The following is a 27,757-nucleotide window of genomic DNA, read 5'->3' as shown; positions in this document are numbered from 1 at the left end:
CCACAAATTCATTTACGGCTGTTATCAAAGCAAACCTGGGCTTCCAGAACCTCAATGCTGAAATTGATAAAATAATTTGTTCAAAAGTAGCCCAGACCAAGTATTAACTGCATAGTGCTATACTGCATACATTAATATACTTTTCAGATGGTCGACATTTCTCGCTTTAAAAATATTTTTTAGTGGTCTCAAATAAAACACTTTATGCACAATGAATTGATACTATAAGAGTTTCACTTTTTGAATTATATTACAAAATATTCTAATTCATTGAGATGGACCTGTATATCCTTTAATGGCATGCCAGTTTGTGCAGGCGAAGTTGCAGTAACCAGAGTTGCTTACATTATGACCAATATAAGTTATATTAACATTCTTGCTACACCTGCATTCCCAACATCATGCTCATCATTGTAAACAGCGCAACTGCAAAATGAGTTACATCCGATTCTGTTCAATATAACCACTACATGATTGTAAAATCATGATGGAAGAAAAGAAGCAACATGCAGCAGATGCGTGTTTGAGCTCTTTATTGCATGATTTAACTGACAAGTAATCCTGCACAAAATGGTATCAGCAATGGGTCAACAAAAACAAAATAAGTATTGGAAAACTGTATATTTACAATAAAAGTATCACTATTCCCACTTATACATTATGTACACATTAGTCTCTGGTTTACTATGACAGTAGTTACAGAATGGAAAATTCTAAGCACACATGTATGCTTCAGCTCTACAGGGAATTACAGTGCTTACAAAATATAAAACAACTGGCTGAACTACATTCCCACAAATCATGTTAGGACGATACATGTGTACGAACGTGGATATAAAATAAAATCTGCACCAGCGGAATGGGGTGTGTGCATGTTAAACCCCATACTAGTAAAATAAAAATGTGCCATAAAAATAAAAATAAACGTCCTGTTCGGTCTGTTTAAACAAACTGAAATTGAGTTTCAAGTTTTTTAATTTAGATGTTTTCAGCAAATAACCCAAAATTGACCCAAGAGCTTAAGAAAAAAAGAAAGTCAAAATTAAACGGTCTTCTTGACCACAAGTAAGCCAGGACAATCTAGAAGTATTTAGACTCACATTGCCAAAGGCAGAATTTCTCATTTTTCTATAACTTATTGTTGTGGCGGTTGCTTGCAATGTTAAAAAAGTTTAGTGTCATTGTTGCATCATGTGCCAATTGGCATTGGAATGGTAAGGGTGGTGATATTATTTTTACAGTATTTGAGTAAAATGTAAATATAATAAAACACTGGCAAGGATCCTCAAACTAACAACCTAGTGTCTACACTCACTTTGTGCTCAAGAAGACCTCCCAAATTGTCATCTTTTAGACTCGACTATATTGTTTCCAATACAGATATACAAGTATAAAGTATAAACCTTTGCTTTGAAAACTACTGATTTCAGATAACAAATGGCAACCTCAGCTGAAAATTAAATAACCATACCAATTTCAATCTTAAAAAACAAAAGCATAATGTGTATATCTCCAAGGTTGTATTCCTTCATAAAATGTCTTATTTAGCACTGTGCAGACAACCAGCATGTTTCACTCTGTCCCAGCTGAAATTACACTGCTGTTAAAGTACCTAAATAGTGTTGTTACACTGACTGGCCATATACTGTAAGAGCCTGCAAAGTGGAGAATTATACAAAGGCCCTTTCCGTGTTCACTGGGAACCCCACATTACAAACAACCTCATTTTTGTACTGTTGTGTAAATGAATGTCCATTTTGAATTCCTAGAAGCATAGACCTTTCCCCATTTCCGCCTTTCAGCAAGCCATGTGGGAATACAATGCCAATTTCAGTCATTGGGCACATGGGCACAGGCTGAATGGCAGCACCATAGGCTTCAACATACATACATACGTATGTATGCTTATTAGGTACCAGAGGATGGAACATTTTGAAGTTTTATTATTTTTTGTACGGATTACAAGGTTTCGAGTTTCCATGTTTGAAAAAGGTAGCTTTAGACATCAATATTGGGGGGGGGGGGGGGTGTTCTAGTGGACGCAGAGCCATAAGGGTTCACTTTAATACTTTGATTCTCTCATCCTCAATTGTTGCACTGCCATTCAGCAAAAACAAAACAAAAAAGAAATAAAATTAAAATACCATTAAAGTTAAATGAAGAAATATAACTTCTAAAAAATGAAAGCAATAAAAGGTTGTAAAAAATAAAACTTACTCGTCTACATTTAACGCAACCTAGGGCTACTTGACGGATAAAGTCAGGTTGTTTTGAGGCCTAGCCATAGTGTCTTGGCATTTATCGCATATATTTATATATATAAAAAAGATTCGATTTGGCAATCTGTTAAGTTATACAGACTTTTAAGTAATCATAATTTTGGTCTTTGATATACATACAATCCTCAAGTTCAAGAAAATCTATGTTGTAGAAGTTTGAGGTTCAAGTTAGCAGATTATAATGCCGTTTAGTCAGGGTGAGTTGTGCTAATGCACTCTAAGAGGTCAAGAAATTCTACAAACCACAGATAACCAGCTAGCCCCATTTTGGATCTTCAAAGTAGTAGTTTGGTTGGTAAAATCAAATGTCAGGTGATACAGCAGGTGAGATTTGACCACTTGTTGACAACACATATAGACACATATAGACATAGTTACTATTATTTACTTTTTTACCTGTTCTGTTCTCGGGTGCATTGTGCTTTACCACAGGATGTTTGTCTCGGTGCAGACGAGTGTAGAGAGAGATAGGAGGGTAAAAAAAACACAGAGTAAAATAAACAAAACAAAATGTGAGCTAGACGCGATTTCAGGGCCCCTTGGCACATGAAAGTTAAAGGACTATCCCTGATGAGGAAGGAGAGATGCAGTGCGTTTTATGTGATTTTTTTAAAGACAATTATTTGGGGGTGGATACATAATTGTTCCAGTTCTGTTCGGGTCCTCTAAGGCGTTTGGGCTTTAATTTTCCCTTGTTTTTTCCTAGACCCCTTGGCCAGATGTTTATCTGGCTCAGAGGAGGCGGCGGAGGAGACCTTGGCCTCAGCCGCCCGAGAGTTTTTTTTGCTTTTAGTGGGACGTGAGGCTGCTGCTGCTACAGCAGCCTCTGGAGCCACCGCCTGGGCCTGAGGGCCCGTGGGGTCCTCAGTCCCATTTGGCTCTTCGTGCTCCATACAGCACAGCTGTCCGGTGAGTGGCCAGGGCCGCAGCGCTCCCTCTTGGTGGGCCTTGCAGAAGGAGTTGGGACAGAGCTGGCAGAAGGCCTCAGAGTTCTTCCCACAGACGTCGCAGTGGTGCCAGGGACAGTCCCAACGTCCTGTACACACAAACACACACGTTTAAAGCAGAACTGTAAACACATATATATATTTTACCAGCTGCTATGCAATAGCAAGCAGTCTATAATCGATGTGCAAGCTAGTCTTACTATATAGAGTAATATAGTAAGAGTGGCACGACACTAGCGTTGACTCCCATTGTAACAATGGAATGCGGAAGTGCTCATTCTATCTCAATGGGATAGTTTCAGCCATAGGAGCAATGTTTGGCCATGTTAGAAGCAACAGTATCCAACTCATTGAACTTTAAATCATTATCATGACTTGTCAAATAACATTGACAGTTATGACAGATGACTAAATCTTGCCAGACCATATACCAGCTTAGCGACGGTTTCTAGCCTAACATTGGACAATCACTTTCAGGATGGGGTTTAGCGAATGGTCCATTGCTGCTTTCTTTCGCCCCTATAGTTGACTTACCAAAGGGTCTCTTGGTAAGGCCCAGACAGGACAGGTGGTAGGCCTTGGCGCAGGTCTTTTTACCACACAGAACCAGCTGGCCTCCATCACTACACCGGAAACACTCATCCTCTGACTTCTTCCCCTCACTTTTCTTCTTTTTCAACTTCTTCTTTACCTTCTTCCCTTTTGGCTCAGCAGTCTGGCTGCTTGAGTTCTGTCGGATCAAAGACAGCAAAAAAGAAAATCAATATATACTGTATAATAGCATTGTATAATCTGTCTATTGACAAGCACTTTATGACAACCTAAATAGGTCAAACATGCCAGGCTGTTAGTAATACTATATATAGGACGCTGTGATAATGGTTAAGTGAAATTACTTTAGGCCGGTCGCCAAGGAATCCGCTACAGTTGGGGGCACCGCAGCGACATACTGTTTTCTCGTTGCCGAGGCAGTCTAAGTTGTAGTTAAATGTCAGCTCAGTCCCTGGAACAGAAAAAACAAAATGTATGTATTATTAGTTTGTTACTGTTGTTTCAGGAATAGAAACATCTAAATTAAGTCACTTTCAGACACTGTATTATAAGTTTTCCAGGCTTTAAATGGAGGAACTGTATGTATGAACAGAACATTCCGGCTGGTGGGATCGGACATGCAACATACTTTATGGTGGCAGGACCCTTGAGTCAAGTCCGGGTAATGTCTGTTTGTAATATTCACAGATCCAACGGCCATGAAATGGCTCATAAGCTAAAAAAAATAATTAAGGTCTCTTTAGTAATTGTAGACATACTAGACAACGATAGACACCTGCGCTTCCCACAGTGTCTGTGCACTCATCTGTAGTATCTGTACAGAGACCAATGTAAATATCACAGTTTGCAGGACGGCTTGATGAAAAAGTAGATTGTAGCTAGTCGTCCCCTACAATGGTAGTTAATTCTGACCTGCAGGGATGTCGCAGACAGCAAACAGGCCAACCCTGGTGTCTCCATTCACTGTCCATTTCTGAGTCTCACAGTTGGGTTGGCAGCTGTGGTTCATAAACCGAGAGTAGTTCCCCTTCGGACCAGCATCAATAATACGATCCTGGCAGGATAAAATTATATGTTGAGTTGAACTGTCATTCAAGTACAAGAACCGGCTGGGCTCATACATCTGAGGTACAGCGTGCACAAGAATTATGATGGCCTAGCAATTTGCAAGATTAGCTGCGGACAGACACACACACAGACATAAATGCAAGCTCTTACAGAAGTTCTACATGTGGTATTGACTACTGTAATGTCACAGTTGACTAGAGTATAACATTCCCAATGCAATACCAGTTACTTGCTCTACCTCCAAGAGAGGATGACTCTGCTACTGAGGAACAGAGCAATAACTCTCTGTGGAGCTTATCTTTCATTAGCCACACTAACATTGCTCTGCTTTTAAAGCCTCCCCTCCAGTCAATTTTACTTCCCATTTTCCTCATCAAGTCACCAGTACTGACCTTGTCTATGGTGAGCATGTAGAAGTGTGTGATGTTATTCTCCTGTGCGTATCTGATTCTGTTATGGCACTCCTCCTCGTCAATCAGCTCCCCGATGTATTCATTCACAAACTCCCCCTGAAAAGTAACGTTATACATCAGAACACCGTTCTGTTTTGCTCAAAAGGATAGAGCATGGCCCAGGCCGTAGCGTAACGGTCTGGGCACCGGACTGGTAATCCAGTCGCAGTGTGCCGCGGGTTCGACTCCCGGACCCGACACGGCCTTTACTGCATGTCATCCCCCCATCTCTCTCCCGTTTCCTGTCAGCCTACTGTCTGTCCCTTCAAAAATCAATAAAAGGCGTAAGCCGCAAAAAAATATCTAAAAAAAAAAAAAAAAAAGGATAGAGCATGAAATTGTGACACTAAGAGTGTCGGGGGCCTTCTTTACATTGAGCACCCGTCACATGTGTGACCTTGTATAGTTCTGTGGTGATAAAGCAGTAGCAGTAAATGGCATAGGTTTGGTTCTCCTCACCTTCTTGATGTCTCGGAGGGACACCAGCCCCCAGCCCTTGCCGGCTGCCTTGATGATCTTGGTCTCAGGGTAGAGGCGTTTGGTGAAGTCCTGGTTGCAGCAACGCTCGCCATTGGGACACACCTCGGGGTGGCACTCGTACAACAGCATGCGGTTCAGACACTCTGATTCAAAGCCGCAGGGCCTCTCATCGGAGGGCTTGCAGTTACACTTTGGAATCTCAGAAATGTCGGCCGTGTAGACCTGCACTTTACCGCAAGGCTTGTTCACCTGCAGAATATTATGAAATCATGGGTCCAACATGAATGAATGAATAAATAAATAAAACCGAATATCTAATCTCAGTCATTCTACGGTATGTCAGGTGTCCAAGACGTATATATCACGTATGACTCCAAAGCTTTCAGCCAGACCAAATCCCCATTGACTTAAATTATGAAATTCAAGCTACGTTTCAGAATCAATTATAGTGGGGAAAGCTAATTTGCCAGTTAAGAGGTCAACAAGCTGTGATCTTGGCTGCTGCTTAAAAGATAGTCCTTTGGTTTCATACCTTGATAAATTTATACGGAGGTGGTTTTTTGTTGTTCTCCTGCGCCTCTTTGGCCTCTTGCTTCAACTTGATTTCTTTGAAACGAATTTCAGCCTCCAGCAGAGCTGTGAAAACAAATCAAATTGTCAAAACACAATGTTGTTGATGTAAAAGCAACCATTTAATTCCTTCAGCTATACAAGCCTGTCTCTATTGTGTCTTAGTCTAAAATATAGCCAAAAGCTGACTTTGAGAACTTAAATCAGGTCCAAGTCTGTCTGTGTTCCCTGGTGCCTTTTATTGAATGTGAACCAGCAAAAATTCAATCAAAGTACATGTTATCTTTTATGTTTTAGATCTTCACCATTCTTGAAGACTTTCCCAGTAGTGGCACTCCTCTGGTACTTGCTGCCCCGGTCTCCCTCCATGTACGGGAACACACGGCCCTGGTGTGTCCAGAAGTAGTCCTTGGAGCCAAAGAACTTGACGGGGAACTCTCCGATCTCGTGGCGCAGGTGCTGGATGTTGGTGGGGATGTTCCTTGGGTGCTGGATCTCTGCTGGCCACCATCTGAAGACGGGAGGGCAGAGTAAAAGATCAGAATGGCAAAGTTTCGAACTCAGTCACATTCTGCTGGAAACACGTTTGGTATTAGGTAAGTGAACTCTCTGTAAGCAGATTAACATGAACCCATGGCCATTTATGTAAAGTGTTAGAAGACCATTCAATTCCTCAATAGTAAGAATTTAAAAGTATTCAAGCTGTTCTGCTCAGACCACATTCTTAGACCCAAGAACCTGCTGACCTGTAGGTTCCCAGTTTAACCCAGACGATATCTTTGTATTTGGGTTTCTTCCCAGCCCGGCAGTCATTACAGAACCAGCTCCCATCAGGCATAGCGATGTTGAGACACTCTGGGTGGAAGGCTGCGGGACACGACTCACAACACAACAACTGGCCTCCTGTAGAACACAACAGACAACTTTAGCCTAATGGAGTCACGTGTGAGGTGAGGAGTCTGATTTTCCAAAAGGATATCATGTGCATTTGATACACACCATCACTCACAAAACAAACATTGAAAATCAATGACTATTAAGTTAGACCTACAAATATGGTTATTTTAAAAGTAAACTAAAAAAAGCTAACTAATGATTTGACAAATAAACAATTTATGATCCTATGTATTTCATAGACAATTCTATAAATTAACAGGAACAATAACAGTATACTAAAGGCCAATTTATGCTAAAAAAGACGCATCACACAAAAAAGTGAGGTAAAAAATGTCAAAGGTGTGTCACGGAGGACATTCACAGATGGTGACGCTTCATAATATGTCACATACTTTTATGTTGGGGAAGATGAAGTAAGCTCCGTTACCTCAGAGCCGAGACCACGTTTGCATCATTCGGCAAGTCATACTGTATGAATTTGTATGAAAGTGTTGTGAAACACGTATTGTGTATGGTTTGACACTTATCGCTCCAAGCATAAATTGGCCTTAGGAGTTAACACGTGTGTAGAGTATGGCTGTGAGGTGTACCTTTAGAGCAGACGAAGCACCAGCTGACGTTGACGTGGCTGTGGTGACTGTAGCCCTTCTTGGCACTGAAGTGGTTGGTGCAGATGATGGCGTTGTTGGTGATCATCTCGCTGCCTGCAGCCATGCACAGATCGCCCATGTGGTATGCCACAGGACAGCGCATGCATCGCATCATTTTACCTGAAAACACAGAGAACATGAGTTGGTGCGTCAGCTAGCTCAGGAGGTAACAGGGAGTGCACGGCCAAAAAGGTTTGGGGGCCGCTGTAGTAAAGCATCAGATGTTCTCGCAATGTTGGTGGAGACTGGACTCACCCTTGGAGGACTTGGGGTTGGACCTGCAGCTATAGTGGCAGCTGAGGCAGATGTGGAGTGGGCAGCGGAAGCCCTTGTTGTCAAAGACGGTGAGGTGGCTGAGACGGACACATGCCTCGTGGTAGAACTTCCCACAGTGCTGGACATGACAGCGACGCACCTCACCCTCCGACTTCTTACAGGAGAAACACGAGTGGACTCCTGGAAGGAAGAGGCGAGAAACCAAAGAGAGTTACAAAGAGAGGTTTGACTAGTCAAATACATTTAATATTTGTAATTATAGCACTATACCACCATCACAACTAGAAGATGGACTTGCATTATTATCGTTTTAGCTTTTGTGTTTTTTTATTGACTAAAATAAATATATTAGTATGATGATTAGCCGATCTACCAGCTTACAATGCGTCCCCCCCAAGCTGAGTGAATCTGGCAGTTTAACAAATTCCTACTACTCTTAAGGCCCACCCCATCTCTCTCACCTGAGCTGCAATCCTTACAAAGAATCTTGTCTTCAGGTTTCGTCATCATATCCAGGCCTAGGCAGTCTTCAGGTTTCGTCATCATATCCAGGCCTAGGCAGTCTTCAGGTTTCGTCAGAATATCCAGGCCTAGGCAGTCTTCAGGTTTCGTCATCATATCCAGGCCTAGGCAGTCTTCAGGTTTCGTCATCATATCCAGGCCTAGGCAGTTTTCAGGTTTCGTCATCATATCCAGGCCTAGGCAGTCTTCAGGTTTCGTCATCATATCCAGGCCTAGGCAGTTTTCAGGTTTCGTCATCATATCCAGGCCTAGGCAGTTTTCAGGTTTCGTCATCATATCCAGGCCTAGGCAGTCTTCAGGTTTCGTCAGAATATCCAGGCCTAGGCAGTGTAGGTGAAACTTCCCATAACACTGTCCCTCACAGGACACCAGGTCTTCACCCACCTGCTCACACAGCTGGGGAAACAAAACACCTCAAAGTCATGGATACTGTAGATCACAGTAATTGGGACAGCAAAAAATAAATAAATAATCCGAGGACCCGTTTCTGTTGGTAATAACTTGATTGTGAATATTTACTCGAAAATCCCTATCCCTTGAAAGCCGGTTATTACAAGTTAACTAACCTGGCAGAAGAACTCTTTCTTTGCGACATGGTTTCGCTCTCCCTTCTTGATGCCATCTAAGCTGTCACTTGGAGAATCAGGACACCCCGACGCTTCACTCCCAGACACCTGTGGAGATACACAGCATTTAGATGACCATCTTCCCATAACCCATTAAGACCTGAGGACCCGATTCTACAAATGTCTTCTAAATCAGTTTTCTGAAAAACATGATTCTATGTCATGGTTCTTAAACATTTTGTTCTAGGGACCCCCAGAAGCAAATATTTGACTTAAAAACATTTGATGTGAAATATTATTATTATAAGATTATCAGGACAACAGGTGAAATTATGTGGAATTCCCCTTTTAATCCTACCTCTCCCACCTCAGGCTCAGGACAGGGAGAGGGCCGTCTCTTCTTGTTCTGGGTGGGCGTGGTCTGACCGTCGATGGCCTTCTTCCTCTTCCGCTTTGGCTTCTCTGCTGCTTGGTCCTCTACACCTGAGAGAGGTTTACATTTACTATATCTATTTAGACCTGTTCCACCTATACATTGTTATACCTTTCAAGGACAAGCTGGTAACGCCTCTGTGTCATTTTACTTGTTGCTTGCTATAAATCGATGTCTGCAGAAATCTCTTATCTCCATATTCTAACTTTTCAAAAGTAGTAGATCCACAGGCTTGAAACACGTGTTTTGAGATTGTAGATCTGCTACTTTTGCTATTTTCTCATTTGAATCCTGAAAAGTAACCGTTTTGGACAATTCCATAGCAACATTTGCATTTAATTTAAAAGTATCGACTACATTGATTTACCAAAACGCTGCAGAGATGCTATTATTTTAATTTACTACAGTTCATGCCATTTAATCTAATCTCACACTTGTAAGTCACTTTGGACAAGAGCATCTGCCAATTACCTGAATTGTCAATTTACCTGGGTTGGCTGCCTTTGACTTTTTTGTTGTTTGTTTCTTGACATTTTCTACTTTGACTGCTTTCTTAATGTTTTTCTGCTTTTTCTCTGCGGTTCCTTCGGTTGATAGCACCTGGGAGGGGAAAGATCTATTAACTGGTGAAGATTAACATTAAGAAATTATGAATGTACTCGACTAAGGACTCGCAAGGCACAGTCACAACCCAATATTACCCTTTGTAAGTAGTTCATGGTCCATAACTCTTTGAGATTCTCAAACCAAATATATGGTTGACCACCTTTTTAGAAACGCTGTACTGGAGAATACAGTCAACTCACCTTTTGTTTCTCAGAGTCTTTGTCCATTTTACGTTTCTTTTTAGGTTGTTGGTCCTTCTCCTCTGCCATATTTTCCATTAATGGCCTTTTAGAAGACTTCTTAGGCACTTTCTTAGCTGGATATGTCAAGATAAAGAAAATCAAATGTAGTTAATTGCACCAATGTTATTGACATTAGCCTAAATTAAACAATACATGCCTGCCAATATTGCTTACTGTGTTCCACACAGCGCCTACTGACGCATACACACTATTGCCTATATGATAAATAATGTATCTAGAAAAGCTTTAGCAACAAAAAAAAAAAGATTATTATGTTGAGATGAATGTTCTCGAGCTATTCTTACAAGACGTCCACATATTTTTTCCATTTTCTAGAAATGGTTAACGGGAATTGAAAAGCCATTTACAGATACTGGCTATCTGAAAGCCACCATGTAAAAACAACTGACGTGGAATGGAAATAGTACTCCATCTCACCTGTGGAATCAGTCTTCAGTTCCTCTTTACCTGGAGTCATATTCTTCTTCTTTCCTTTCTTTACCTTATCAACTACAAGTGCAAGGAAAAACAAATATTTCAATGGACCCTTTTCACAGCAGTCTTAGTTTCACAGAATACAACTAAAACCACTTTTCCATTAACTGGCCCCACTGTTTTACCAGCTAAAAAGAACAGGAGCTTCAGATGATGACCTGCTAACTGATCCAGTATTTCGATGGACCAACCTGAAACAGCAGTTAGCATGGGTGCCAAAGAATCAGCCGTGGAAGAGACTGATTTTGATTTACTTTTCTTCCCCACCATCTTGCTTGGAGCTAGAGGCGGCTGTTTCAGTTTTCTGTTTTTATTCTGCTGCTTAGGTGGCCCTTTCTGTGTGTCTGTTGGAGTGGTAGCATCCTACAGAAAGAAAAGGAATTTCCTTCATTGAACAGTAAAAATACAAAAACACATGAAACAACTAAGGTGAAACCATCTTGACAGACATGAATAAAAACAAAGTCAGTATTCTCCTTACCTTTGAGGCATGCTCTGATAAGTCTGGTTGAGGTGTATCTTTGGAAGAACTATGGGCTTTTGCCTTCTCTTTTGACAGATTCAAATTTATCTCCCCTTTTCCCTGTTTTTTCCTTTCCCCCTTTTCATTTTTCCCCCTGGGTGCTCGTGTTTTTTTCCCTGCTGAAGTGCTGATGTCTTTTGACGGAGGGACAATGGGAGCAGGTTCTTCTACAGGGCTAGTGCTGGTCAGTTCAGGGAGTGTTGGGCTCAGTCTCGAGTCTGTTTGGTCTCCCAGGTCTGTGTCTTTACTCTGCTCTGGTCTCAGCTTCTCTAGAACATGGGGGTTCAAGTGCGGGCCGTCGTCGTCATAGGCAAAGGCAAATTTGGTCATGCGGTCATCCAGGGATATGCTTGTGGCTTCTTTAGCCTGGACGATGCCCATGTTCCACTGGGCGCGCAGTTTACGGGGCACAGAGGCAACCGTCTAAAAGGATATTTGAAAGAAAACACAAGATTAGATTTTAGGCTTTAAATGAGGCAAGAAAAGCAATAGCAGATTCACTCAAAGAATAATGAATGAGACCCAATGAAACAGTCAAACTTTTAATTAACATCTTTCTTCAGGTGGCACTTTCTGATCACTTGACTGGAGTAAGGCATTTATGTTTTAATGTAGGCCGACCTACCTTCTTATGAAGAACACGGGAGGCAGATTGCTTAGTGCCCTGGGAACAGAGTTCCTGGTATTGATCCTCTCCACTGAATGTCACCATGCTCTTCTCAAAGATGTATCCTCTCTCAGGAGCGTCCCCAAAGTACTGCACGTGGTACTGAAGACCTGATCGATTGTTACCTACAGGGACAGATAAAAAGTTAAATAGGTTCCCTCTGTTCGGTGTGTTTAACTTTAGTTCATCCAGTAGTACTGAAAGTGATCATGGAAATGGTGTTAGTTTTTTTGTTTTCGGTACCAGTTAAATCAAAGTTTCTACTCAAATGCTGCCAATTATGCCTTATTTCCTGTCATTTCCCTGGACACGACACTGGTATTTACCATTTTTCTTAATCTTTTTAATTAAGCATACACATTTGTTTGAGCTACTGCAACCTACAACCACAACTGAGACTAAAGATCTTATGGGAAACCAAATATGCAATTAGCCCCAAGCTATACTGCTACAGGAAACAGTCAATACGTGTGGAATGAATGATGCCAAATCATATGGACAGATGGTTATTACGCTAGCAGGAGGCCATATATCAAACCACATGAGAATTACAATTCAATTACTTGCAATTTTGGCCGGTCTAATTTAGTTAAACATCTGTGATGCGATGGGCCACTTGAAAATACTCTCGTCCTCATTGTTTCTTCAGCATCAACATAGGTTTCTACACAAGTCCTGAGACTAGATTACAAATGCCAAGTATAGTCACATTAGATCCTTGGTGTGTGTGTGTCAGACTGTCAGTGTGTGTGTGTGTGGGGGGGTTAATTCCTTGCTAAGTGTCCTGTCTAAATGCCCTACCTACACCCTGAACTGCATCTGCATTTAAATGGACTACATTTGAAATATTTCCAAAGCGCTTTATAACTCATGCGTTACATTCACATTGACGGTGGAGGCAGCCATGTGAGGAATCAACTTGCTTGTCAGTTGCAATTAGGGATGCAATGTGTTCTTGCTCAAGGACACTTCAATAATGCCAGGAAGAGTGAAGATTGAACCGGAAACATTCCAATTCTCAGTCAACCTCCTTGTGGTGGTGGGTCGTTCTGGTCGGACGGCAGCTAGCCTACCATGCAATATGTTTACCGTACCTTTCTGTTTTGGTTTCATGTGCTGGTTGAGTTCTGGGTCAGTGGTGACCATGCAGGGCCACCAGGGGTAACCAGACACCTTGGTCCAAACCACATCTCCAACGGAGAAGCGTACAGTTACTGAAGACCCCTCCTTCACCCCCGGTACAGGAGTAACCTGCTGAACAAAACAGAGAGATTAAGGGATAGATCATACGTAACAAATCTTAACTTAAATGTGGCAGGAAATGTACCAAAAAATAAATATATTTTTGATATCTGCTAAACGCCTAAATTGTAATATTTACAGTAATGATAATATTCAATGTAATGAAACTTTAATGCAACTCCAGTGCAAATCCCTAAGCCTAGTGCTGCACTTGTAAGACAGGTGGTTTGAATTCTAAGGACAGCAATATTACTTTACTTCACAAGTAAGTAGTTATTGTTTTTCCAAAATGTGAAACATTACTACATAAAAGTTTAAATGACCAAAAACACAGTTAACCTCATCTGCTATTCCAGTATCCTCTTCACTTTTAACTGGAACAGACGCTCCCATAGGGATTGTGTTGGTGGTGGAGGAGCAGAAGTTTGGTTGAGGCTTGGGTTTGTGCGGCCTTCTCTTCCTCTTCTTGCTTACTTCCTGCATCGTCTCAGCGCTGTTCATAATACTCTCCTTGGCTGTGGCGGCCAACCCAGTCCCATCCACGCAGCAGGGCTCAGACTGTGTCTGCGTCACCATCTGTGTAATCTTCACATTGAACTCTGGGTCCGAATGTGGTGGACATTTCCGTTGGTGGTTACCAGTAGTCGCGGGGGCTTCGCCCGCCTTCAGAATGGGGGGTTCGGGTGCACAAAGCTTGGGGAGTTTGTCCTGGTCACCGTTGAGCACACGAGAGGTGAGGTCTTTCAGCCTCTCGTGGTTGTGGTTGTTGTGGCCGGCCATCTTTTGCAGCAGCACGCTGTCATGTAGCGTAGCAGCCAGATGGGCAGCAGCTTTGTCCATGAGTAAGGTAGCAGGGTCGCCGCTCATATCCCCTCGACCTTTCCGTACACCGAGGACCTCTGGCAGCTGCTTCATGCTGATCGGGTTGACTGGCTCAGGTATTGAAGGCAGGGAGCCACCTTTGCCGTCCATCCCATCAAACACCCCACAGCGCTATAAGAGACAACATAGCTTTAGAATTATATTTTACTATACTTTAGAATTTACTGCACTCACACAAGTGAAATAGTATAAAGGTTTCTCGGAATGATCAATCAACAACTGCATAAACAGAATACATAAATGCAATGGATTTTACAATGGACCTTAATCTGGTAATGAATTACCAGGGAATATAGACAGTTACCAACATGAGATTGACAGCGACACAAGTTACTCTAAAGTCATAAAATAGTAAATCAATATATGGCATTATGTTTACAAGAACAGTGCAACAATAGTGAAGTAAACATGGAAATAAATAAGTTGCGATAAAAAATATATTTATTTGACCTAAGTTACTCTAAAAGGCCATTCCAAGAAATGTAAATAAGGCATTTGCTGCAGAAAATTTCAAGACAATTCACTGGTGAATAGATTGCATAGACTAGGCTACAGCTTTAACAAAATGGCACACTGGCTGAACCAGAGCTTGAAACCCCAAGCTTGGAAGCAACACACAAAACTGCACCTGTCATGGAATGTTCTAGCCACACAGAAGTCCATCTATTTTTCCATAAAAAATCCAGCTGATTTGATTAATCAAAACAAATCCACTTTGCCGTGAAGCAAACGCAGATCCAAAACGCCTCAGTGAGATCGCTAGCTTCATTGAGAGAGATCATAACTAACAGGTTGTGTCTCCAACACAACAACCCGTTTCTAACGAGGTCAAGCAAAACCAATTCTCCATTACATCCATGCATGCTTGTTCTGACAAATCCCACCACCTTCCTCTTACCACGGCAACTGTTAAGTTGTCTGTCTCCTATGGAAAATGCACCGTTACTAACTGTCCACAATCTATGGCATAAGTGGAAAACGCAGGGAAGCTGTGCTGTGATGATCATGCAGTGAATATCCAATGAGAGGGTGAATGAGTGGGTGGCCGCCGGCTGTGCCGCGTAACCACAGCATCACCAGAGAGAAAAGCCGCGGAAATGGAAGCAGCTGACAACACACTGCACTGCTTGCTGGGCTCCGAATAGTTGCTGGAATCAAATGGAGGCTGCTGCTCGTCGGTTCAACTGACATAAAGCAAATCTGTATGCGTGGCTGAAGACATACACGGCGCAATCCCCACTGTGCATGTATCCATCTGAAACTCTTGAGTGTACAGTACACATGTAACCATGGGTCAATTTGGTTACACACCCTCGGAAGCTAAATAATGAACACTGGGGATTTTACACTGTAGCAAATCTGTAGGATATATATATATATATATATATGGCCAGATAAGTAGTTTAACTGTATAGATTGCTGAATCAAACGTATATCGTACCTCTCAGTGATACCATCCAGGGGGGGGGGGGGTCTGACTAATGTCCGGAGAGGAAGCCACGATGTCGGGATTCAGGGACACAACCTCAACCTCCTTCTCCACACTAACTAACGTCACTCTACCTCTGACTGTCACTGCTAAAGTTAGCCTTTACCTTGCCGCGTTCCAGCAAATAGACAACACCGCCTCCCATAAACTATACGTCATTTACATGCAAACCAATTCACGAGAGTTGCTGAGAAATACAAAAATAAACGCGCTCTTTAATGGGCATTGTGCTCCGGTCATTTGGTTGAATTGTTTCTCAGATATTTCACTGATACGCTCAGATAACGGGCACCATGACAGCTCAATCAAAAAAGAGAGCCGCTATAGCTAGCTAGCATCCAGCTAACCCCTCCGTTAACGCTACATGAGAGGTGTTAGCGCTAGTTAGCTAGAGGCTTACTGGCATTTTTTCCCCCACTAGCTAAAATGGTTGACCTGCCCAGACAAGTAGTGTATTGACGCGTAGTCATTCACTTCTCTTGCACTAGATAAGATAATAATATGACGATCGCTTGTCATAATTACCTGTTGAATTGTCTCCTCCGTGGGTTAAATGTAAAATTAGTCCGTTTTCATTCTATGTAATGCGAACGGGGTTTCATTCACAACTCAAACTCTCCTCCCTACCAGCGCGAAAAATACTCACTTGCAATTGGTCGGGACTCCGCGATAAGTTCGAAAATGGTCCTTTCAAAAGGACACCCCATCGGCTGAAGGGACAGGTCGTCGTACTGCGATTGGCTAGTTGGTTGTCAGGGCAATCGCTTTTTTTTGGTACAAATTCTATTTCTATTTATTTCTTCTTCCTTTTAATAGCCTGATGTTGCATGTTATATCTCTTCAAACTTGTCACAGAGAAAATAGTACAGTAACAAACAGGCTTCTTCTGCCACTGTAGTTCATATCCAAATTTTCAACTTTGATTTATTGGTAATCAATACCTACTTCACTGTGCTCAGGACTCAGGTTGAGGTAACCTCGCGTCACCAGGCTTTCCACCTCGGAGGAAAAGGTTGAGGTTGTCCCTCCGTGTCAGAAATATTGGAAACCACTAACCAGCGCCTATAGCTTTTAAATTTAAAGTATTAAAAAACTGCATCATGTAGACTTACACTAGAGCCTGAATCGTTACACCTGTTTACATAATTGTGAACAGGTACATGTGCAATTGTGCAGTATATTATAATGTTTTATCAGCTGAGTGAGATTAGTTACAGAAGCGTACCACGTTTCCGGTAAAAAGTTACTTGTGGACTTCACAATAAAGGTTTATCAGATTAAATGTGTTGTCATTTACATTTTCATCCAAATAAGTGGACCATGTAAACGAGACGACTAATAATACAATATCCTAAATAATAATATGAATATGAATATGAATAATAACAATAACAATAATAATAATAATAATAATAATAATAATAATAATAATAATAATAATAATGTGATCATTGGAAGTGTGAGGGCAATTTGGTTTTATATTTACCCTATTGATTAATATTGCCCACAGACGCCATGCAACATCTATCTCACTTGAACAGTAATAGTTTAGATTTTAGATTTAAGATTTTAGTAAGGAAAAATGTCTCTGAAATGTTACTGTATATTAGTAGCCTATATAGCTTTAATTCATGGTTTGGGGTTTGGCTATGGCTATAATGGACATAGCAACACAGTAGCATGAACATTACCTCAAAGGATAGCAAGTTAATAGCAAAATCTTTTTTCAGATTGTTGACTAACTTGACTTTCAAAAGTCAATCGACCTGAAACATAAGCTTTTATTTTCAAATCATCAGCACGGATGTGGGTTGCCAAGCTTTGCTCGCTTGTCTGTCCAGTCATTATTAGTTCGACGTCATTCGTTTAGCTGTGGAGTTCGACCCGTTTACGACCCGGCGGGCCAGCTGTCATTACCATCGACCACAAGGGCAGCACACAGCAGGACATGGGACGAAGGAACTTCACAGATACTTCTTTATGTGTGTGTTAGCTTGTTAAAACGCAATAGGGACGTCGGTGGACCTCATGTAACTTGTTAGTCGTCCGTTAAACGGCCCCTGGCGTTTCGTTGTACATTTAACCAGAGCTAACTAGTTAGCTGGGTTAGTCTTCTCTTGGCTGTAACCGTCAACGTTAGCTATAGTGACACAAATGGCGTTAATCTTGTTTACCAGCAGGTCTCGACTACCTCTGATCAAAACATCCAGGTCATTAAAGAACGAATTCAGAAAAGGTAAGTGACCGGCGGTATACTTTTATTTAAATATTTCCCCAACTTACTAATTAATTAAGGCTAACATCTATTTGGTGGTTAACGTGTGTTAAAAGCTGTCATTTTTATAGGCAGATGGTGCAGAAAGATGGATGACGAATGATGCTGCGCTGTTGTGATGATGGCATAAATGCGCATCTTTTGTAACTATTTGGAAATACTGTCAATTCGAATTACCCAGTATTTATTTTTATATATGTATATTTTTTTAAATATGTAATAATAGGTTCACGTTATGAACCTGAGTCCCTTTGTGTTCTGGGTGTTTATACTTTTGTATGGCCTGTGTGTGTATATCACGTGCTGAAAGGGGGTCGTTTAAGGTACCGTCTGCACCTTCATAGAAAAGGAGGGGTGAATGAAATTCAGGTTATGTGAGGACAAGTTGGTTTCGGCAGCAGCATCCTCCTGCAGTCTGCTGATGGCACTGTTGGACTCAAGAGCTCTCGGGCCAAGGCAGACGGTAACGCAATTATGTTTTGCCCTCCCAAACCGTAACCGGACAGTACAAGCGAGACGCACATTTTGTAAACTGAAACGGGTTTATTTGATCGCGAGCCTCCAGTTCCCTGCATACAATGTGGAAACACTGAAAACAGGAACCTAATTCTTTGTAATAGCCCTTCTTCCCTTTGGGGTGGTGGTGTTCGCAGCCTAATTGCATATTTTACATACACTAATGACCATTTAGACCATTTGTTCCGTCCTTACTGTGTATTTTTAGAGGAATGTTCACATTGTAAACTCACATTAGTCGTCATCAGTTGTAGGTTGTTTTGGCTACCATGGCAACAACACAGACCTGGGTGGAAATTTCCACCAGTATGTTGGATTCCAAACTAAGCTAGCATGATGGGCTGCTAAGCTAACCATGGTGGTCATGATTCCATTAGCCTGACCTAAGCAGAGACATTTCTGGTCTAGAGGGGCGGGTCGCGCCTCAGAAATGCGCACACCCTGATTGGATCTCATCGATCTGTCCGTCACCCCCGGCCCCTCCTCTCCCCCCTAGTGCAGCGCTACGTCACATAATTTAGAGCGACGCCCACCCGGAAGGGTTGACTCCCACTTTTAGACTGGTTGAGCCCACGGCTTTTTCCAGGCTTTCATCTTTCGCGCAGACGAAATGAAAGCCTGGGTATCGAGGCTATGATTCCATTATCTAGCTGTCAGGCCTCTTGAGAGGCTTGACAGCTAATCAATCAATCAATCATCAAGTTCATGATGCAGCAGCTAAACTAAACTTTGAACTTACTTGCCCAATGCCCAGGGTCAGGCTCTTTTTCATTTTTTTAAAGAACAAGATTAGCTCTTTTCAGCTGTCTGTTCTAAAACAAATGGCGTTTGAGAGGCTATTGAACTTCTGTTCTTATTAAACTATATCCATTTGAAAGGGCGTTTGAGAGGCTATTGAACTTCTGTTCTTATTAAACTATATCCATTTGAAAGTGCGTAGCACACAGGACAGGATTGTTGGGGTGCAGGATGAATTCATGAATGGGCACTTAAAAAAGACTAATGCAGAATGAATGTTCAGTCTATACTTCAGACTGAGGACTGGCATGTGTTTATACACAGCAGAGTTGTATAGCTGGGCCTGACCTTAAGGTCATCATACACCTCGTGGCATGTGTCACTTTACTCCGCTTTATGATGACTGTCAGTAGGCTAGTTAGTGATGCAAGGAACGTAGTAGAATAATTTATTTATAGTTCTTGTAATATACTCTATGCATTGAGAGACTGGGGATATAAATAGATGTGAGGGGGAGTCAGGGAGAGGATATGATACAGGGGTGATTTGTACTGTCTGTGTGAGAAGTCTGAGAGCATGCCTCTTGGCTTAAGGCCCATTCAGAGAAAGCAGGGGCTTCCGCAAAGGAGGTTTGTGTCTATTTTAGCCTTAAATGACCCACATCTCAACCAGATGGTCCAAGCAGCCACTACAGCACTTGCTGTACAGTGTACACTGCATTCCAATGAGTGATACTGTACAGCAGCATCAATCATCTGTCAGAATTCAGCTCTGGATTTCATCTACGGTATATTCCAGACATTTAACTGACAGTCCAGAGAGGCTTACTGTTGACTGTTGAGCATTGTAGTTCGGGGGTCGGTAGTCTGTAACATTACAGAACATTAACTGTAATCATTAGACCATCCATTAAACCTTCAGCTCTCACTGGACCGGTTCGCAGCTGATTACGGCGGCTGGGATGAGGCCATGGTCCAAATTTGAGGCCATGGTTCTCAGCAGGAAACCGGTGGATTATGCAGTCCAGGTAGGGAATGAGGCATTACCCCAGGTGAAGGAGTTCAAGTATCTCTGGGTCTTGTTCACGAGTGAGGGGAGGACAGAGAAGTAGATCAGCCGGAGAATCGGAGCGGCAGGGGTGGTATTGCAGTCGCTGTACCGCACTGTTGTGACTTGTGACACAAATGGAGTTGAGCCGGAAGGCAAAGCTCTCTGTCTTCCGTGTGGGTCATGACCGAAATAATTAGTTCGCGAATACAAGTGGCCGAAATGAGTTTTCTTCGACGGGTGGCTGGCATTTCCCTTAGAGATAGGGTGAGAGAAAGACTCAGAGTAGAATCGCTGCTTCTTCGGCTGGAAAGGAGCCAGTTTAGGTGGTTCGGGCATCTGGTTAGGAGCCTCTCGGGCGTCTCCCTAGGGAGGTCCTCGACCTCCGGGGGAGACCAAGGGGCAGACCAAGGCGCAGTTGGAGGAAATGCATCGACTCACTGGCTTTGTAACGTCTCAGGATCTCCCAGGAGGAAGTCAATAATGTTGCTCTGGAGAGGGAAGTCTGGAGCACTCTGGTCTGCTATAGCTGTTTTCCCCACGACCCGACTACTGGTAAGCGGTTGAAGATTGGATGGATTAATCTGTCCTGAAATGAAAACGGTGAAAGTCCTAGTTCCTCTCCTGGTTAAGGTCATAATCAGTTTATATCAGTTACGGGTAAATAAAGTAAAGGCACAACAGGATAAATCAGTCACCACAAACAGAGGGAGAGCCACTGTCCGGACAGAGGAGAGCCATCTGCTGTAACATGTTATTGGGATTTGGGATGATTTCAAGGTGGTGTTCTACTTGGAGGAATATTAAAATACCTATACTACTTAAAGGGACACTTCACCCTTTTTGCAAAAGAATATATGTTAATGACGTTTAGAAGCTTTAGAACACTTTCCTGGGGGTCTTTATGTGTGTAATATGTGGTTTTAGATATTTTATATTGTAGCAGTGACCCTGTTGTCTCTGATGTCATGGACACTGGGCTCACCTTCCTTCCTGGACTACATGTTGTCTCAGTAAGACAGCTCTCCCCCTATCCACAAGGAGGAGCAGTGCACCAAAGAATTATGGGAATTGTAGTCCAGGAAGGTAGTGAGACCAGTGTCCATGACATCAGAGACAACAGGCTCTAAAATATCTAAAACCACATATTACACACATAAATACCCCCAGGAAAGTGATCTAAAGCTTCTAAACGTCATTAACATATATTTTTTTGCAAAAAGGGTGAAGTGTCCTTTTAAGGAAGCTGCCGGGTCCTTCCTTGCCCTGGGTCACTGGGTGGTGACTGGTGACTAGAGTGAGTGTGAGACTGTGAGTGAGTGGCTGAAATTTGGCCAAAATCTTGGCCACTCGCTCACTATTACTCCAGCATGGCAGTGTTATGGTGAAATTGGTGACCTGCCGAAATATGACCATCTTGTGGTTCACACAACTTACATGGAACTGGAAGTCTTTAAATACATGGCCTAAATACTGTTAGGTTGAACTCTGTTACATTTGGACGCTGACATGTGATTGTCTACACGATTGTCGCATATTGTGAGCTTGTGGAGTGTATATTTGTACAATGAAGCATGAAAGCCGGGCTTAAGCAGAACTGCAATTTACAATTTAGGCATTTAGCAGATGCTCTTAAATTTCCAGAGCGATTTACAGTAAGAAAGAACAAAAACATGGTAGTAATACATCAAATACTTAAAAATAGTCATCATTAATCATACGTGGAATATATAATGAAACTTTTTGTATACACTGTAGAGTGCTATGTCTACATAGAATGCTATATATTATGGATATAAACATTGTTAAGGGCAATAACATCATAAATAAAGCTTTAGGATTTACTTCTGTTTCCCACTAATACAATTTACAATTTAGGCATTTAGCAGACGCTCTTAATCCAGAGCGATTTACATTAAGCAAGAACAAAAAAGCATGGGAATACATCACATAACATTTATCATGAAACATGCGTAAGCTAAGAAAGTAACAGTGGAATATCTATATAATGAAACTATACAGTGGAATATCTATATAATGAAACTATACATATAAACTATACATCTATGCTATACATATGTACTATGACGTGCTATGACTACATACAATGCAATTATAGTGCTGTCTACATAACATGCTATAAGTCTGTATCAAATGCTATCTAAGTCTACAGAAATGCTATCTAAGGGGGTGGGGTAAGTGCTATGGGCCATGATGGAGTCTGAAAAGGTGGGTTTTCAGACTACGGCGGTTACTGTAGGTCAAAAAATTACAGTACATGACCATAGTGAGGCCCATCAGGGATTTGGAAATAAAGTAAATTTATAACTCTGGATTAAAGGCATTTGGCTAGTTTTAGAAAGCAAAGCAATACCGTATCCAATAACAGCAACACAAACTGGCACAACTGCTGACCATTGTCCAATGTGCAGTGTTTTATCAGTCATGTCTTGGCACATGTCTTGTCGTAGCTATTCTGTAGTGTTAGTCTGAAGCCGTAAAGATTATAGGGCCCTACAGAATCACTGATAACCGATATGCAACCGATATAGTGAAGTTTTTAGCTGTAATGAAAACAGACCTTTTTATAGTGTGGATTTGACTAATTATGTAAAGTTACAGTGACAGTAGTTCAGACAGCTGCTTTTTTAAACCAATTTCCAAACAAGAGACGAGGAGCCCTGACTGATCGGTATGATACATATCGGTAGACATTTCACCGATACGATATGACCCGATATGCCAAATGAGGCCATATCGGCTGGCCGATATATCGGTCGGGAACTAAAAGATTAGCAGATAAAGGGATCAAGCAGTTTCTTAAAAACATCATAAATATGGGCCTGTGTGTGACTTCTACACCATCTGTGAGAGCACAGCTGCCTTTAGAAGGAGAAGAATGCTTTTATTAATCCTGTGGGAAATTCAGTTCAAGCTTCACCCAGCTGCTTGCTGCTCAGAGGCACGGGGGAGGGTTAGGGTTAAGTGTCTTGCTCAAAGGACACCTACTCCATGGGTTCCCAAACTTTAGCCCCCGACCCCAAAATAATGGATAATGCTGCCATTCACTCGCGACCCCAACCTAACCCTGGAGGTAAAAGGTAATGCACATAAACGTGCACATTTGTCCACTCGACACGTAATGTGTCATTAGCCTAGGTGTAGGACTAGGAGTTTTGCAGTTTTGGTAAAATGTATTTACATCAGTTTACATTGTATTTCACTCATTCTGTAATTATTATAACTAGAATTCGACCGGTCTTCGGCCGGTCTCACTCTAGCGCCATGCCACGCCAGTACTGTGCTGTGCTGTGCTATGCTGTGCTATACTGTATTGTGCCATACTGTACTGTATCGTACTGTACTGTAAGCATACTGTACTGTACCATACCGTACTGTACCATATTGTAGCATGCTGTGCTGTATTTTACTGTACTGTACCGTACTGTACTGTAGCGTACTGTACCATATTGTATGTGATGTAATTTGCATCACTGTGACATGTTGCGCAATAACATAGTATTTCATGCAAATGCAGACTGTACAGTAATTATGACAGTTGCGTCGATGCAACAGTGCGTTATGTCTGGTAAAATATTTTTGCGACCCCACCGTTGGTGTACCACGATCCCAACTATTGCAACCCCTGACCTAGTGGACACGTATACTGAATGGGACAGTATGTGAACCGGTTACAGACCATCTACCCACTTGCTAATTGCTATGGCCACCCTCAAAGTCTACAATGCCACTTTCTCCCCCATCACCATGACATCTGAGCCATGCACATACGTAGGCTCTAATTAAAACTGAATAGCATAGGGAATGGGTACATCTTTCCCATTAGTAGTGCTAGTGTTGTAGTTTTAAAATGCCCAGGAACTATTTAAAGCAGCACTAGACAAGAGATCGCAGTTAACTTACAAAAAATATCTTAAGTAAATAAATACAGGTCTGTCAGACATAAAATAATTAAATCTAAAATATATTTTGGTTTATTCCCGAGAAGAGATCTTACAAGTGTTGAAAGTCATGACCTCAATACTAACAATTCGAGGTCCAAGGTTAACCTATTATCTAATATTGTTGACATTTATTGAAGGCCAGTGTTAGACATAATAATCAGACACAGGCACCGCCTGAGAGGCACAATCACTTTTAAAATATGAACATGAAGGTACATACAATGAAATATATCTTTATCAGATTTATAAATACAAATGTATTGATAAATACATCTTTATCAGATTGATAAATACAAATGTATTGATAAATACATTAGGGCCGTGAATCTAATTTCCCACACACCTAAAATACATTTTTATAAATCTATCAGACATCATTCATTATCTTTAAATGAGAAAGCATCTGTGATATGCATGCATTTAGATTTGTGACAGATTTTACACTTTTCTAACGGTGGACAATGGACATTATTACACACTAACCCTTATTCTGTGAGGCAGATATTCCACATAGCCACAGGGCAGTCTTTGGTGATTAATTGTTTCCACTAGTGTACACTGTAATTCATTATTGGACAGCTTAGGTGTGTCAGTTTTAGGATCAGAATACTACAGGCTGTGGGTGACGCCTCAGGCTGCCTGTCTCACTGACTTGCAGGAAACTAAATGTCAGGTCTGTGGTTGTTTAATGGTGTGGTTAAACAGGGTTTGTACAGTGGTGGAAAAAGTACTCAAATGTTTTACAAAAGTAAAAGTATAAATATTGCAATGTAGATACAAATAAAAGTCCTGTATTCAAAATGTACTCAAGTAAAAGTACAAAAGTATCGGCTTCAAAATGCATTATTGCAGAATGGCCCAAATTCAAAATGTGTACAAAACCTTTTGAAAATAGCTGTCCTACAAGCTCACAGTGTGTCGCATTGTGAGCTTGTAAATCTGCTATTTTCAAATGGCCGGAAAAAAAAGAGATATATATATATATATATATATATAGCACCTGACGGAGCTCACGGCGAAACGCGTCATGCTAATAAACAAGTTGATGCAGTAAGTTGTCCGTCTCTGTTCCCTGGAGTGTGCAGTACCTCCCTTGGAAGGTTTTTCTACACATTGGCTCTGAGATGTAGTGGAGTAGAAGTATCGGAAATACTAATAAGTAAAACACGAATTCCTCAAATGTACTTAAGTATAGTACTTAAGTAAATGTACTTGGTTACATTCCCACCACTGGGTTTGTATATGGCATTTCTGTCCCTTCAAAAGTAGACAAAGGTCACCTTTAGCTATAAACAAAAGTCGCATTAACAATCTGCACAACTGGGAAATGCCTGATGAAATCAAGGAGAAAGTTGAATTTGTGGTTGATCATGAAGTCTAGCAACTTGCCCATAAGCAGCCAATATTTCAATGTGAGGTTCACGTGGGCGAAAGGAAGTGGAGAAAGTGTACCTTAGCACTAGCATGCAAATGTTGGAGCCTAATTTAATAAATCTGTCCCAAGAACAGGATTGTGTCATTTTGTTGCAATCTTACATTGAAGTTTGGAGGAACTATAAATGGTGTGCGGCCCCTATAGGGTAGGCTTGACCCAGATGAGATGAGATGTGTACCCAAAAGTTGAGTTGCTTGATTATAAGCATGTTTGAATAATGTATGCAATAGGGAATGGAAGTTATGGAACCAAAACTAAGTAACTCAGTCAGAACATTACAAGCAAAAGTGTTGCAGTAGGAAACTAGAAAAAGTGCCCTTCTTGGCACAGGTCTCCACCAGGATTTCTTCCTCAGCCTAGTGGGAATATGCGTGCACAGTTTCATCGCAATCGGACGCTGCGTTGAGGAGTTGTGGCGATTTGTACAAAGCGGGCTACTCCTGAAAACTGTAGGAGCCAATCGTGGCCAATCAGGATGGAATATTAGAAATCAAACAAACCTGCCTTGATCACTTGACTATGGAGATCATGTGTACCGATTTGCGTGAAATTTGGATAAAATCTGAAGGAGTAATAATAGAAAATGTGTTTTACATATGTCGGCCTCCTGGTGGCGCTATAAAGAGCAGATGTGAAAATTTCCAGGCAAAGGTTTTTCCTTGGCCTCTAGGGAGTTGGCATACAAAGTTATCCACAGATCCGTGCAGTTAGAGGTAAAAACACTTTTCGGCCAGTTATAGCGCCACCTTGAGGCTGAGTTGAAATTGTTGATGTGGCATTTTGTCCTCGGCCTAGTGGGAATGTGGGTGCACAATTTCACGGAAATCACGCGATGTGTTCATGATTTGCAGCATTTTGTTTGAAACTGAGCACTCCTGTGAACTTTGGAAGCCAATCTTAACCAATCAGGATGGAGTGTGAGAAATCTGAAAGACCGGTTTCGTTGAATGGCTCTAGAGAGACTGTGTACCAATTTGCGTGATGTTTGGACAAAATCTGTAGGTGTACTGTGCAAAAACTTGTTTTGCACAAAGCGGCCTCCTGGTGGCGCTATAACAGGCCGTTCTGGAAAGTTTGGGGCAGAGGTTCATCGTTGGCATCCAGGGAGTGTGTGTGCAAAATTTGGCATCGACCGGGTTAACGGTGGCCGAGATTAGCTGTTCACGGACACACGGACGGACGGACAAACACACGGACGGACGGACGGACACACGGACGGACGGAGTGCAAAACATACTCTCCCCACATGCCTTCGGCCTGGTGGAGACAATAATGTAGGCCATTTGGTACTTTCCACAGAGCAGGCGATATGCTGTATTTCTAGGCCTTTCTTTCTGTAGATTGTGTAACCGCTAGCTAGCTACAGTAGCTCAATACACATTTACACAAAGCATTCCAGTAAACTCTGTGTCCTACTGGCTATAAGCCCTGGCCTGTCATGTTCCACCCTGGCTTTATTGGACGCGAGCTTACTGGACTCTCTGTAGTAGGCCATGTGACAAAATGCAGTAAGAGGCGTGTCCACTCTGGCTATCTGTTCAGAGGTGATTGGTCTGTAGAGATCTTAGGGCTGACCCATCCCTCGGTCTGTGTGTATTGTACCATGTTTACCCTGACAGGTGCCTCCAGTAATTCAGGTCTCCCTCCCTGGGCCTCCCGTGAATGTGAATGTCCTGGTTCCATAATGTAGCCTTGCACAGGGGGTGAAAATAATAACAAACGGTTCCAACCATAGGTTTGTGGTACTCTTCAGATGACACAACTCAGTGACACAGATCATTGCTTTGCTCAGCACAATATATCTGTAGGTTGGACTAGATCTTCAAACTCCAGCCTGAAAATCTAGTATTTAAGTCTTTAAGTTCCTAACAAAACAAAAAAAGCTTTGTAAATGGTTGTTTTGTTGTTCATATTTCTGTTGTTACGGTACATGTAGCATTGTA

At 41.8% G+C, this 27,757-nt stretch overlaps 2 protein-coding genes across 7 annotated transcripts in view; one reads left to right on the top strand and one right to left on the bottom strand.

The window, feature by feature from the left end:
* Positions 1–522: 522 nt before the first annotated feature.
* Positions 523–16,464, bottom strand: nsd2 (nuclear receptor binding SET domain protein 2). The gene is made up of 24 exons (XM_083792690.1): positions 16,364–16,464; positions 13,807–14,460; positions 13,320–13,479; positions 12,184–12,350; positions 11,517–11,981; positions 11,227–11,398; positions 10,979–11,050; positions 10,499–10,614; positions 10,181–10,292; positions 9,618–9,742; positions 9,260–9,367; positions 9,014–9,089; positions 8,633–8,689; positions 8,151–8,351; positions 7,836–8,015; positions 7,095–7,251; positions 6,654–6,859; positions 6,311–6,414; positions 5,758–6,027; positions 5,239–5,355; positions 4,691–4,832; positions 4,123–4,229; positions 3,761–3,956; positions 523–3,315 (listed from the first exon to the last, which is right to left on the bottom strand). The coding sequence occupies exons 2-24, from the start codon at positions 14,437–14,439 to the stop codon at positions 2,945–2,947; spliced, it is 4,314 nt and encodes a 1,437-aa protein (XP_083648816.1). The 5' UTR covers positions 14,440–14,460; positions 16,364–16,464; the 3' UTR covers positions 523–2,944.
* A 1,214-nt stretch (positions 16,465–17,678) lies between these two features.
* Positions 17,679–27,757, top strand: part of letm1 (leucine zipper-EF-hand containing transmembrane protein 1) — a 33,204-nt gene continuing 23,125 nt past the window's right edge. For all 6 annotated transcript variants that reach the window (XM_083792285.1, XM_083792284.1, XM_083792287.1 and 3 more), the window contains exon 1: positions 17,679–18,074. In XM_083792285.1, coding sequence (XP_083648411.1) covers positions 17,993–18,074 — 82 coding nt within the window. In that variant the 5' untranslated portion in view covers positions 17,679–17,992. The remainder of the gene's footprint in view (positions 18,075–27,757) is intronic.

This window comes from Protomyctophum parallelum, assembly GCF_964188405.1.
Source record: "Protomyctophum parallelum genome assembly, chromosome: 20".
NCBI lineage: Eukaryota > Metazoa > Chordata > Actinopteri > Myctophiformes > Myctophidae > Protomyctophum > Protomyctophum parallelum.
The sequence above is the reverse complement of the archived record's forward strand: the minus strand, read 5'-3'. Positions and strand labels throughout refer to the sequence as shown.

Coding starts and splice junctions, on each gene's coding strand:
- nsd2 (XM_083792690.1), bottom strand. CDS start 14,439: ATGGACGGCAAAGGTGGCTCCCTGCCTTCAATACCTGAGCCAGTCAAC. Junction 13,480..13,806: donor ATACTGGAATAGCAGATGAG/GTTAACTGTGTT, acceptor TGTTTTGTTCAG/CAGGTTACTCCTGTACCGGG. Junction 9,090..9,259: donor AGAAAGAGTTCTTCTGCCAG/GTTAGTTAACTT, acceptor TTGTTTCCCCAG/CTGTGTGAGCAGGTGGGTGA.